This window comes from Centroberyx gerrardi, chromosome 15, assembly GCF_048128805.1.
Source record: "Centroberyx gerrardi isolate f3 chromosome 15, fCenGer3.hap1.cur.20231027, whole genome shotgun sequence".
In the NCBI taxonomy this organism is placed as follows: Eukaryota; Metazoa; Chordata; class Actinopteri; order Beryciformes; family Berycidae; genus Centroberyx; species Centroberyx gerrardi.
This window is the reverse complement of record NC_136011.1, coordinates 12,678,696-12,693,108: the sequence shown is the minus strand read 5'-3', so window position 1 is coordinate 12,693,108 and position 14,413 is coordinate 12,678,696. Positions and strand designations below refer to the sequence as shown.

Here is a 14,413-nt window from a genome sequence, read left to right as displayed (position 1 = left end):
ATCCAAACAGTCTGGCCGTGGTGCACGAATGAAGTTGACAGAGATGCGCAAACAAAAAGTAAGGCATAATTCCTAAGTGCTTCATGCTAGAGCCACCAAACTTCAGATACATATTTGTGATGTACTAGCCTGATATTTAGACTGAATGGCCATTTCGTTACCACTTCATTATTCAGTCTGACATTTCCTCCTTGTTAGCCGTTTTCTCTGTGGGGGGGTTTGATTTTCCCCGAACCGATCACTAGTCACTGACGTATCCGGCCACTTTGACGTTATTTTCAGTTACACTGATGCTGGGCGTATTTACTAACTTTACCAAGAATGTCGGTCGTTTTTGACAAAAATATCGTCCTTGTAAAGACAATATGTTGGTTAAGGAATGATTTCAACAAATATTATTCTGCCGAAACGCCAATGAAAGACAGTTCAAACTTTAGTCCCACCCACAAAGGCGCTGATTGGTCCGATCGTTTTTCCGATCGAGAAATCGCCGTTGAATAGAGCAACACCAGACTCTCTGAATCACTCGACAAATCTGAAGAGGGCGGGTCGCGATTCAGGAGTCGGGAACCCACAATGTGTCACATTTGCTCATGCTGAATAGCACCACCATCTCACCTGCAGTTGCAGGACTATCATCAAAATATTCTATCACTGAGATGTAGAACTTTACCCCACAGGCCTGGACCACACTAATGGCTGCTTGCGGCTACATTCCATTTTTTTGCTGGGCCCATGGGACTGGCCTAGAAGAGTGAAAGTAGCTGACTGACTGACTGACTGACTGACTGACTGACTGACTGACTGACTGACTGACTGACTGACTGACTGACTGACTGACTACCCATTGTTGAAAGTTGCGCGAGATGTGGCGTCAAGACCTACACAGTTATGGTGGTAGACGTGATATTGCGTTGTTTGCACTGTTAGTGTTTGCTCACATTATGACGTGCCTACGCTGTCTCCTACAAAAAATAAATAAATGCAAAAATACAAACCCCACACAAACAAAATATTGACTCAACTTTTTTCTAGTTGTTGCTTTCACACACTAAGTTCACTTGACTTCTTTCACTTTGCTATTTTCACATGGGTTAAAAAGAAATTGTCAGTGCCGAGGTAGGATATCTGGACACATGATTTAGAGCCATACGTGTTGTTTGACATAACAGAGCTGCTATGCGTTTATATGGTTTGGTGGATATTGGAAGCCAACGACACACCAAACTCCAAACAACTTGCTTATTGTCCAAGGTGCATTCCTGATAGAACATGACTTAACACCTTTTACGTATTACAAGGATTCACTCTTCAATTCGGCATACATCCAAAACATCAACTAGCACTTAAAAAATAGAATCTCAAAGCATAGGAAAGATATAACAATATTCCCTTTTGTGCACCTGGAGTGCACAACTATCTTTTGTTGTATGTGTACCTGTGCACTTTACAATGACAATAAGGTGAATTGAATTTAATTGTGCAGAATATCAAAATGTTTGTTTACACGCACTTGCCAGGCAGGAACCCTTAAAATTGTACAAAGTGCCACTTATATAGTATATCACTACAATGCAGAGGGCAGTACAGAACATGCATTATACTAGGATTGCTTAAGCCAAGAGGAGGTGAGACATCAGGGCTTGCACTAGGTCAACCTAGTCTTGTTATTATTATTTTAGTGTTTTCTTTTTTACTGTTCCTATTGTCCTAACGATGTGTATTTTAATATGCTCATACCCTTTCAGTTGAAAATATTTTGTGTTTTATCAGGGTTGTTGATGATGAGGTATGAAATTTGAAATTAAAGAAATGAATGAAAAGCAGTTAAGTGTTAAAAACTGTCTATAGATTAAATTAAACAATTTCATTCAAAATCCAATTACAGAGTAATTTCATTTGTTCATATTATGGAAGTGAAAAAGGGACACAGTTAGACAATGACACTGATAAAGTCGCCTAGTTTAACAGCTTTGTGACAGGGCTCAAAAACTGAGATTAACTGAGAAAGATTTATTAAACTTAACTTAAAAAGCATGTAGGGAGAAATAAATATAATATAAATGTAATATAAATATAAATGAATATGTATAAATCAAATATCAAATAAAATCACAAACAAACAGCCAAAGAATGGAAAAGAAAAGTATTAAAGTAAGTCCAGGGCCCCCAACTTCCCAGGTCAATCTCATGGACTGTGATTAGATCGGCAGACATTAATCTCTTCAACTTTTCCTTCAGCATCAGCATCTTAAGGCTGGCAATTTAAGAGCCAGAGAAAGGTAGGTGCATGAGAGACAGAGCCATGAGAGCCATAAGTCAACGTGCTAGCCAGGCTTTTAAATCAGCCAAAGGACTTCACATGATGCATGAGCCTTTAGATCGACCAGGGGGCCTCTTGTCATCACTGTTAGGTAACAATCGAACATGGAGTGGAAGATGATATGAAAGAAATATGCATATGCGAACATTATAAAGTGACTGTACCAGTAATTCAATGGAATGTCATCTCAAAGGCAATGACAAAGCTACATTTAGTTTTATTAAATTAAGGGAATTTGCAGAGCCCTCTTAACAAAAAGGTTTTGGTATCAGCAAGGGATCCCAAATGTAGGAGAGGAATGCAATTTGGAATGGATGCATGGGGTGCCTCAAGTAGACTGAAGGTTACCGAGGAACCCTGTTAACTGAACTGGACGTACAAACAAAACATTACCACATATAGCAGGCATGAATAACAATGGGTATGTGTGTGTGGCTTGCCCTTCAGATGTGCCCTATCAAACAATCTGTAAGAGATACAACTTATTTCTATTGTCTTTGTAGTTTTCATGAAGCATCAGTTTTCTATTAATTTTGCCCATTGAAATTACTTCAGTCTAGGCTACGTTATCACTAACAGATAAAAAATGTGTTCAAATAAATGTGGACATGTTTATGCATACTGATAGTACTGGCTAATGAAGATCTGACAACGAGCAATCAATACATTTTTAAACATATGGTCCAGCAATCCCTTTCAATCACTTTGCAAAAGTTGCTGGCTAGTTCTGTAAGGTAGCGGCTGTCATTGCACTACCTGTGGTGCTGTTATCAATCTAACCAGCTGCAAGATATTTTACCTCAAGCAAAGCTCAGAAAACTAACAGCGTGAACTTTATGACTATGCATGATAGCCATATCCAGTGTAGCCTTAATTTATGATACCTTAGCAGTAATAGAAACAGAACAGAGAATAAGATAAAGATGGCATGTGTGACAGGACAGTAAAGTATGCATGAAGCACAAAAGGTGAAAGGGAACAGTGAAGGCAACATGAAAAGCCAACAGTACAGTAAGTTACTAGTCTGGGAAGGCCATCTACTTTAGGAGTAAATATTTTTTAGAATAGGTTTGAGTGTTAAGCAATCTGCTGTCTGAGGTACAGTTGATATAGCTACAGGACTGTAACTGCACTGGAGCACCTTGATAGAAGACAAGCACATTTTATCATTAGTGGTGAATTTCCTGACTTTTACACCTTTTGACCAATAGTAAGGTTTTGCATTTGATCAATTCAAAGCATTGGTTTATTCACTTGGATAGACATTTGGGCAGATAGATAACAAGCCTGCTTTAACTAGAGGACAGTCACACTGGCCAAAAAGCTATGAAGGCAAGAACTTTCTTCGTTTTGTATTAATTTTAAGTGCACCAGGCTGCAGTGTTATATGCAGTTTACATCACAGAGAGTTGTTTGAATTAAGGGTGAGTGGCTACCTCTGCGCAAAGAGTAGTGATAAATTAGCCCAGGAGTCATGGAGAACATTCCTGCTGCATACGGAACCCGTCACTTAGGTTCCATTAGGTTAATCATGCATAATAGTAACACATAGCAAAGAATGATAAATCACCCAGCTCTTTGCAAATATGGGTAGGGTGCCACCAAGAAGGGTTTTGGCGCTTATAGATAGGGTAGAGAGGAGAGAGCAAATAAAGTAGATGAAAGGATAACAGCGAGATGAAAAGAGAGTCTGTATGTGTGTGTCTGTGTGAGAGAGAGAGGGGGCAGCTGCTGTTGTCTTCCACAGGGCTTATTTCTTTGATTGACTATCAAAACAAGGAACATCAAAAACAAAGACACACTGGGAGTCTTGATTTCCACAGGGCATTCACCAAGTCCATAGCAACATGGGGTCAATGCAAATCTGAGCACATTTCCGTCCTCAAAAATTGCTGGGTAATTATCCACTCTTTAAAAGAACTGTGAAAAGCAAAGTGAGGGAACAGTGGATAAAATCCCAGCTGAGATGGATTATAGGTCCTAAAGGGAGATTGGTTCTACAACTTACTACACTGGGTTGTGTATTATTCATTAAGAGCTCCACATTCAATTGTTGTGTAATTTGTCAAATAGGCCTCTTTGAGCTCGACAGAAACTGGATAGATCGGGGTTGGCTGTCACTCTTACTCTCACTCCCTGGGTTCATACAGTTTTTTCTTCTTTCCCCACAGTAGGCACTATTCTGTGTTACTCCCACCCTGACACCAGTGCCACCACCTCCAGGGAATGTTCACAGTCTAGTTACCATGATAACGGCTGTGAAAAATGGACAACATTAACAAGTGTTACAGCACAGTCAATTTTTCTGATCTAGGGAAAAATGAAAAACTGCAGAATGCTGAGGGAATCAAAATATAGGCATATATTAATGGACATTGAGGTAGATCTATATATATAAATAGACAGCAGATAAGTGGGCCAGTGGAGGGTGCACATACATCATACAAAAGTCTCGGGCACTCAGGTGAAAGACAGCAGTCTGAGCAATCTGAGCAATTGAATGCCAGAGCTCTAGAATCACAAGGCATTACTAATACTGAAAGGCCACTCCATCACTAGATGCATCTCGGCCAAAATAATGGGAACCCATTTGTACACAAAAAAAATTAAGTAACTGCACTAAATATGAACTCAAAGAAAGATGGCATTTCACCAACACTATGACAACACATGAGCTGACTAAATGTCAAACATGATATATCCAATGGAAAAATCCCATTCATCATGTAAGAGACACAACATGACAGAAAGCGGAGGCCTTACTTAAATCTGACAAAGGGGAAATCTTTCTTTTCTGTTCTTTCTGCAAGGATGTTACCCAAGTTTTACATGTTAAATGGACTCCTCATCTGAACAAAGAGGAGAACATGTCCCATTAAGCCACTGGGCTGGCAACTTTTGGAAATCATCCCATTGGATGATGAGCCTTATTTTATGTGCAGATATAGCCCTCATGAGCACATAAAGCAACACCAGCCACCCGTCTCATGTCCCCACTCACCGTGTACGTGATCACTGCCAGCATGCCAATCAAGGTCAGGGAGCTGATGGAGAAAGATAGAGCGGGTAGGCCATCTGCAGGTGGAGAGAGCAAAGCCATTAGAGATTCAACCTTCACCTCTGACAAAGAACATTGGTGGACTCTGGTGAGACAGTGTGCCAAATGTTAAGAGCCTACTTTTCCTGTAACACAAATAATGTATGTGCACTTTGGCAACATTTCAGTGAGCTGTTGTTTCTGCACTTTGTTAGATTAAATTAGGATTTTTTTTGTAAATTATCTACACACAATAACCTGTAATGTCAAAGTGGATTTTTTATTTACAAATTTTTAGAAATTAACTCAAAATGAAAAGCTGAAATGCGCTTTGACTTGACCATCCAAATTGACTCAAGTTGCATCCCAATTTCTTTGAATGCCCTTGAAATGTCCTCTTGCGGGCAATTCAACTGATTGAATATGATTTAGAACTAAACACATGTTTCTGTAATGTCCCGCAGATGACAGTATGTCAGAGCAGAAACTCTACCATGAAGTTCAGGGATCTGTCTGCAGAATTTAGACAGAATTGTGAAGAGGCATAGATTTAGGTGTTGATAATCTAATCTAAAGTGTTGATAGATCAAAAGGCAGTAGGTTCCATCAGTAGGCTCCATAGGCTCCATCAGGAGGAAATGGAATATGGAATTACCCAGACTCTTCCCAGAGCTGGTTATCCGACCAACTGAGCAAAAAGTCCAGAAGGACCTTGGTGAGGGGGGGTGACCAACAACCCAACGACCACTCTGACAAATCTACAGTTCTTTTGCTGCGAAAAAAGATCTTGCCGGAAGGACTACAGTCAGTCTTCAAAAATCTGGTCTTTATGGCAGAGTGGCCAGAAGGAAGACCCTCCTAAAGAAAGGCAGATGACCGCACACATTGAGTAACTCTTCGGCCATTGAGATTGAAATCCCTAAATCACTGGAGTAAAACCGACATTACCAAACCTCCTCTAGTAATACTAATGCCTTCTGGACAGGAAATTAGAAGAATGAACTGGAGGTCTGCTCCCAAGGTGTGTAAATTTATTAACACCTAAGCTGTACCCTGTGAATAGGTGTTTTTCTATTAAACAAATAACTAAAATAATAATTCAATTAAATGTACACACTTTGGGAGCAGATATCAGTGTGTGGATACTCTTTAATTCTCTATATATTGAATTCTGTGTGGCACCTGTTGTTAAGAAATGGTGTGTGTTTTTGTCCTTTTCTATCCACTTCGAAATTAGTAAATACAATCACCTGGCATCAGGCACCTCCTAAAAGTAAAACAGTATATACAATTTATAAAAATGGCATAAAAGTCATCACAATATTTAAAATGAAACAACATTAAGATAACAGCTGGATAAAAGCTTATTTAACTGAGCTCAATTAACCTTTCAGGTGAAAGACAGCAGTCATGACAGTCTTGTCATTTTCTGTACTGGCAATTTGAGGCTTTTTGTGGGGATAGATCACTCACAAAGCTTTTCATAATCTGTGTGCTGCCTGGGGTGATACACGTGAAGATGGTGAAACAGATTTGTTGTTGAACTTTCTTTCACTGCAATTGACTTACGGCACAGTTTGCAAAGCACTTTCTCTTGTTTAGTATCAATTTGTTCAATTCCAAAACACCTCCAAGTGAGTGAAATATATCCATGTTGAGGAATTAAGTCTTCTTAAGCGGGTTATACAGAAGCACAGGTCACCATCAAGTCCTTTTGTTAGCCTCTAGCATGACTCATCTTGTTGCGGTGACTGGGTATTTAGCCATGCAGCAAGTGGCAATATGTAATATGCTGCTGTGCTGACATCCTTTACCCACATGATGCAATCTGCATGCTTATGGTTCACATGCACATAGTTCTGCGTCATACTTGATAAAGATATATGGCATTTTGCTGGCATCTTAACAATGTTATTGCAAACTATATGATATCACCCACCCCTAGCTGTATGGGTACTTTTCAGCTACAAGGACTGGGAGACTTGTAAGGGTAGAGGGAAGAATGAATAGAGCCATATACAAGCAAATTATTGGGAACCTGCTTCACAGTGTAAGACCCTAGATTGGGGCAATGACTTATGTTCCGTGTCCTTGAGTTGCCCAGCAAAAACCCAGACTCAAATCCCATTGAAAATCTGCGTAATAACTTGAAGATAGCTGTTCACAGATGCTCCCCATCCAACTTGACTGAGCTTGAGCAAATCTGCAAGGAAGAGGGGGAGAAAATCCCCAAATCCAGGTGTACCAAGCTGATACAGATGTATCCAAGAGGACTTGCTTGAGTAAATTAGATATTTCTGTATTTAATTTTTAATACATTAGCAAAATGTGTATTTTGTGTAGATGGTTGACAAAGACCCTGTTTAATTCATTATGAATTCAGGCTGCAACACCACAAAATGTGTAAATTGTCAAGGCGGTTGAACACTTTTGGTCTTTCTCAATGCACGTTCTTGTGCATTCTTGTGTCCTGTTTGACGTAATGTCTAATGGCCGAAGTATAATCCCAAAACAAAAGAACACAAGGACGGATAAAGATCCTGGAGATTTACTTTCTAGCTGAGGATGCATCGGATGGTGACTTGGCAGAGGGGAACGAATAGGAAGCCCCGAGATTCATTGTGAGAACAATGAATCACATCAAAACAACACAACCAGCATCCGGTTGAAACAGATGGGAAAATGAACAGCTGTGCGTCTTAACTGATTGTGTGCATGACGTCAAGCACACAGCCAATCTCAAACTGCAAGCATAGGCTACTTCTCTGTGCTCACGTTCTTGAGAAGATCATTCTCTCCAAGTCAACTGAGAAGAATGTTCTCCAAACGGCCACAAGTGTTGACTTGGCATTCTTGGATTTGATACTCGCCCTTTATGGAGGCATTGTAGCAAACAATCTCTTTAGGAAAATGTTGGCATTGCTTTGGAGGCAATGCAATGGTTAGCTAGGGAGCTAAAAAAAATAGTTAAAAAAAAATAATAATAATAAAAATACTGCCAGAGCATATTTACAGATTGCCTACTCTAGGCAGTGTTAGTGACAGCAGCAAGGCTTGCTAGCATAAAAGCTCATTTTAGTTGGCTAGAGCTGTTTTGTGCCTAGAAAATCTCTCCATTGCCAGTTCATTACTGGGGCTTATTAAATTTGCTGGAGAGGTGAAGTTTCATTTTACTGCATGAGAATTGCCAGTTAATCGTGGTATTGGGGTAGATTGTGTTCTATATTTACTCAGATCCTCAGGTGTTATTAAAGAAACATATATTGTTATCAAAACATTTTAGTAGGCAAAGCTAATTATCCCAATTCATGCACACTTTCCTAAAATTATGTTTTAGTTGATAAGTCATTCTCTCCAGTTCATGAATTAGGAATGCACAATGTCTGCCCCCTCATTCTTTTTCAATTACTGTCATTTTATAGATTGAACACAAGCATAGTATTTAAACATCTGGATCCTTCACTGTAGTTTGAGTTGATGTGTGTCACCTTTGATTGAGGCAGAAAGGGGACCACCCATCAGGCAAGGGCAACAGTAGGTGTCACACCAGCTGTCAGAGCTGGAGCCCGAAGACAGGGATTGATGAAGAGACTGATCGCCTCTCTCCCCTGTCAGGATCCCACCTGTCATATGGTTCCAAGTAAAAGCTACACAGTTGTCTTTCGCGGTTATCCCAACCCCCTCGGCAGCAACCTAGTGGTGCTCAGCCCACCTGTCAGCATGGGCATAGGTGGCTCTCTGCTTGCCTTTCTCCTTTCTCCTTTCTCCTTGGGAGTGACATTTGATCAGGAATAATGAAGTCCTTACTCAGGGCATGTATAATTTGAGTTGTTTATAACATTTATCACTCTCTTTTAAAGGCATTTCACAAGCAGCAGGACAAAGAGGGGGAAGATGGAGATAAATTATATACCTGGTCTCCATTGTATTGTATGCAAAAAGAAAACTTTGAAGTCTGACAGCTGGGCTGAACATTAACATTTGAATGGATGTTTCCTATTCCCGAGTGTTTCATTGTGATTTTGCAGCCTTTGTTTAGTGGTGAGCTCGGTAAAGGAGACAATAGCTCCATGTTCTGCATGGAGAGCATTCTGTTCATGAACTCTGCACAAAGAGAGGGATAGATGTTTGCTGCCTCTCTGCTTGGTTTCTTGAGCAGATTTTCCGGGGATTAAACAGAGGGAATATTGTCTATTATCGGTGGTGCTCCACATCTGTACAGCCTCGATTCCAACAGCAATGGAATGAGGTGGCTCTTATCTCACCGCGCATATAGCCCTTCAGGCTTGTGTGCACACAGGAGACTTGTACAGAGAGGTGTTTATTAAAGAGCTCCTTTAGCCGTAGCACACTGCTTCTGTGGCATGATAGAATCATGCAACTACGGCAACACATAAAGCTCACACTAAGATGAACCAAACGGAAGTAAGAAGCAGCTGTAAGGTTTAGGGATGGGATACACAGGACTGCACCAATAACCATATACTGTCAAACCACAGTATTTGGAGGCTTATAGCAGAGTTGGGAAAGTTACCATACATTTATCACCATAAGGTTTGTTTGCTCTTTTTGTGGGTGAATTTGAAAACTAAAACAATCAACTGTTCCACTTCAAATGGGGGTAATAGTTCTACTGTTTTACAGCAGTTATAGAAAAGAAAAAGAAAAAGGAAAAGAATAGCCATAGATGTGGTTCTAAAACCTGAATGTAATATTTTATTTTGGGCACAATTTGGCTTCAGTTCCAATGTTGAGGGGGAACTAGTCAATTTAGATAAAGCAATATCCCACACTTGAGGGAAGGCAGAAAAACGTCAAAAGATAACAACTTTAAACAACTCGCCCTCCACTATTTGCTGAATTGGGACAGCAGCAGCACTTCAACTGCCTCACCATGAATTTCTCATCTGAAGTCTCTAAAGCATTTATAAATAAAGTAACCCTTATTTATATATATTTATATACCCATGCAAATAATTTTATGATTGCCTTAGCAGTACGCATGCACAGTTGATAAAGTACACTCTGAGACAGAAAGGATTCTTCAAAGAAACTTTAGTGTTTCCCCAAATTGAAAATGTGGAGAAACCTGTCTAATTCTCCAAGGAACCGAATGATGGCATGTAAATATTAAGCCATTTAGTTTCAACTTTTATTGGCTATATTGTTTTGGCCTCTCTTCTCCTTCTGTGGAGGGAAACAGAGCATAAAACTTTTCACTACAGTGGTTTTCATCTAAGAAAGAAACAAGGAGCTCTGAAGCCAGATTAGCTAGGTAATAGTACTACTACTACTACTACTACTACTACTACTACTACTACTACTACTACTAATAATAATAATAATAATAATAATAGGCTCTCAGGACACATATCAAATCTTGACAACTGCATAATTCTGTAGCGAAAGCAGTCACATAAGTAGTTTCTGATCTATGACTACAGTTACACTTCATTTTAATGTGACTTTTATCATCCAATCCTGCCAGGACACATTATGTGACAGATCTGGATGCACAAAAATCAGATTTTGCTCACATTGTTGTCAGATCCTTAAAACCAGATATAGAAGTGGCTTGGGTTGCATTGAGATTGGTTGTATGGACATTGGGGTTGGATTACGTCCAGACTAGAATCACAATGTAAAGAGGTGAGAGAGAGAGAAAGCTAAGTTTGGACACAAAGCGATATGATATAAAATCTGATCTTTAGAGTCAGATCTCAAAAGTCACATCAAAATGGCAAGTGTAACTGTTACAGTACCTATGCAACACACATAAAAAATAGAAAGATTATCTCTCTGCCCTACTATCTCCCCCCACACATCTACATTTTACAACTCTGCAACTCTACAACACTGCAATGGTGTAGTTGAACGCTTGCCAAGCAGTTGCACAGGAGAAAAGGCTCCAGGCATTGATGCAATGGCAGACAACTTTTTATATTCAGATTCTGAATACATTAAGTGACTATGAAATATTACTACGCATGCTCAAATTCCCATATGGTCACTATGGCTACACTAGGGCACCAAGAGCAAGAAAATATCTTCTTTTTTGTGCTCTAAGCACAACTCATAGAAAAAGATTACAGTCTATGGCTATATCAATCTGAATAGAAGGCTAAATGAAGCCGCTGCCAAGCCTTCAAATCTACAGTTTTTCTTATGTCAGCTTTTATACAAAACAATACAATATCATTCATAAGAGAATCATATTACACCACGGATTCCCACAGCACTGTATAGTCAAGGCTGGCCACCTTGACAAAAAAACATCTCACCTTGACTATAAACCAGAAATCCAAAACTGTTATTTATGCAATTATTTTCATTGAAAATTGAGCAATGTTGAGCATCTAACCCAACCAACCACAACCTGCTTTTTCTGATAAACTTTGTTATCCTTCAGTAGGTAAGCCAATACAAATTTGACTTTTCAAACACAATACAAACTAATCATGTTTATTTACTCTTGCATATTAAAAAACAGCAGAGAGAAAACATTAAGTGCATGTTATTTATTTAGTTATTTAGGTTAGTCAGCCACCACCACCTTAATCTTACGTATCCAGACCTCTGTGTAAAACAAAACGAGGTCTGGAGAAATTCAAGCAGAACAGTTGGTTAGAAAAGGGTGGAGACGATGTCTCGTCATGCTTCAAACCAATAAAATTGCGCGAGGGCGGAGCATGGCGCTGGTGCGTTGTCCTACTTTTACTGTAGCCTGTTGGTAAACATGCCATTACATTCCTGTTTTGGAGCAGAATCTTCAAGCAAAGAAGCTGTCATCGACTCAATTTGATGTCGAGAGCATACTTCTGACAAAACAGAAGCAAGTCTTAAGGAAAAGTTTTCATCTTTTTTATCATTAGCGTAGCTAAACTAAAAAAAGGAAAATTGTTTCTACCCGCACAGAAAAACAAACCAGAGGTGCTGTTTCCGGGGTGTGCGTTTTCAAACTCGGAGACAACCTCTGGCTCCGCAAGGTCTCGTTATCCAACATTTTCTGGTGAGAAGTCCTCCAGACCTCCATTAGTTTGACACGCAGGTGTGGCTACGTGAGATTCCACATTGTGGATATTGTTAGACAAGGTCCACTGACATTTCTAAACACCTGAGAGACCTGTTCAAAATGTTCAAAACCGAAAAACTACAAAGCAATTAAGTCTGCGAAACATGAAATGAACATGAAACATGGAATGCTGAATCAACTTTTCCTACAAGGCAATCCGGTCCCAGTGAACCAACAGGGTGAAAGCTTTTGGAAATGATATTCACATAAATGGAAAGAAAATCCTTTCAAGATATGGATGTATATGTACAGTACTATATTTATATATTTAGTATTATAGCTTGCAGCTATCTGGTTCGGTGCATCAAATGGTGACATTTATGTTTGAATTGTACATTGTCCCTTTTAAATAAATAAATAAATAAACTATGTTATAGAGCTATGTTATCGTACCGTTAAAACCCTCAGGTAATGATCCTGTGCATTGATGCACGTGCACAAATTTGAGCTGGCAAATTTGTTTCTATCAATTTTCATTGCAAAACAGAGAGAAGCTTGGCAGAAAAGTTTCAAGAAGCGATATTTTGCAATTTCTTGGCAAAATGCCGAAGCTGCACTGAAAACAGGACACCTGAATATCTTATTTGCAGCTCATCAGTTGGAATAAATGGGATCCCCTAGCAGCAAAAAAAAATCTAAGTGCAAAACAAACTTTCGCTCCATAATGCACAATCCGCAGGCAAAGCACTTATGTCATACAATCTGAAGAAACAACAGAAAATGAGTTGGATGAAAAGGACATTTAATGTTTAGGCTTTGACAATGAAACCTTTTAATTTTAAAAATTACCAGTGTGTACCAGAGTGGTAGTTTTCCTCTTTCAAGCTACAGTCTAGCATTAATCTACTGTCTGCTCAATTTCAAAAGGTGACAGAAGTGGCTGAACCCACTAAAGTTCTTACTAGTAGTATAAATGGGACATTTAAATGCTAATTAAATACTCTGTCAGTGATAGGATAATACAATGCCTGACAGTTTTAACAGTGCAAATAAGGCCTGAGGAAGGGCTTCTTTAACTGGTGTAGAAGGCTGAGGGGCAGCCATTACTCATTATGGCATCTTGACATCAGCGGGCTATCACTCCGTCAGATTACAAATCCAGTCTGAAGCTGCAATGGCTCATACCCTACATCATTCTGTGTTATGGAAAGAAGACCTAACATTAATTATTATTGGGAAAAAAAATCAGTGGTTTCATATTCAAGATAATGTCTGATGTATCTTCAGAGCCCTGAGAGTCCAGGGGAAGGATATGAGGACTGTGACTGTTTTAACACCTCTTCAAGGACAGGGGTTCTCACACTGCAAGTCACAGAATAACTCAAGGCTATCATTGGATTACTGTGGATTTCAGACGCCTTTCTCTCCTGTGGGCTAAGAGGCTTGGGGAAAGAAGAGTACCTCTTCTCAATTGGTCTAGTGCAGTTGAAGAATTAGGCTTACTTTCCCACCCCAACTGCAGATGGATAGTTGAATATTCTCAAAAATACACTAGCTTGGTGCTGTATTCCCTGTGTATGCAGTTTTATGTCAGGGGAAGCACAATAAGAATGCAAACAATTCTCAGAGGAACTGCTTTTATTATCATACTATCGTATACATACAGATACAAAGAATACCCTGAATGCCCAGAATCACTGCAAGCAACAGGTAATAATGCATTACTATGCTGTATGGCCTTGAGAATGAATAGCAACATTAATAGCTAGTGATCTTGAATGCATCCAGGCATCACTGGAGCATAGTGAAAAATGTAATGGTCAGCCCATTTAAGATGCAGTGGCCTAAATGAACAGTCACAGCAAAGGGGTCAGGAGGCTTACTTAGCAAGAGTGTCTTCCCTTTGCTCAATTAACCTCCCATCTGGAGAGAGAAGAGATGGGGAATTAGAGAAGGGATGATCCTCACATTTCCTCCTCAGCAGCCTAGCCATTTCCCCCTGTGCCAAGGGAGGAAGGTTGGGAGGAGCGTGTAGGGGTCC

The 14,413-nt window shown here is 39.6% G+C and overlaps 1 protein-coding gene across 2 annotated transcripts in view; it reads right to left on the bottom strand.

The window, feature by feature from the left end:
* Positions 1-14,413, bottom strand: part of lmbrd1 (LMBR1 domain containing 1) — a 78,389-nt gene that overhangs the window by 35,003 nt on the left and 28,973 nt on the right. For both annotated transcript variants that reach the window (XM_071913228.2, XM_071913220.2), the window contains exon 7: positions 5,325-5,398. In XM_071913228.2, the coding sequence (XP_071769329.1) occupies positions 5,325-5,398 (74 nt within the window). The remainder of the gene's footprint in view (positions 1-5,324; positions 5,399-14,413) is intronic.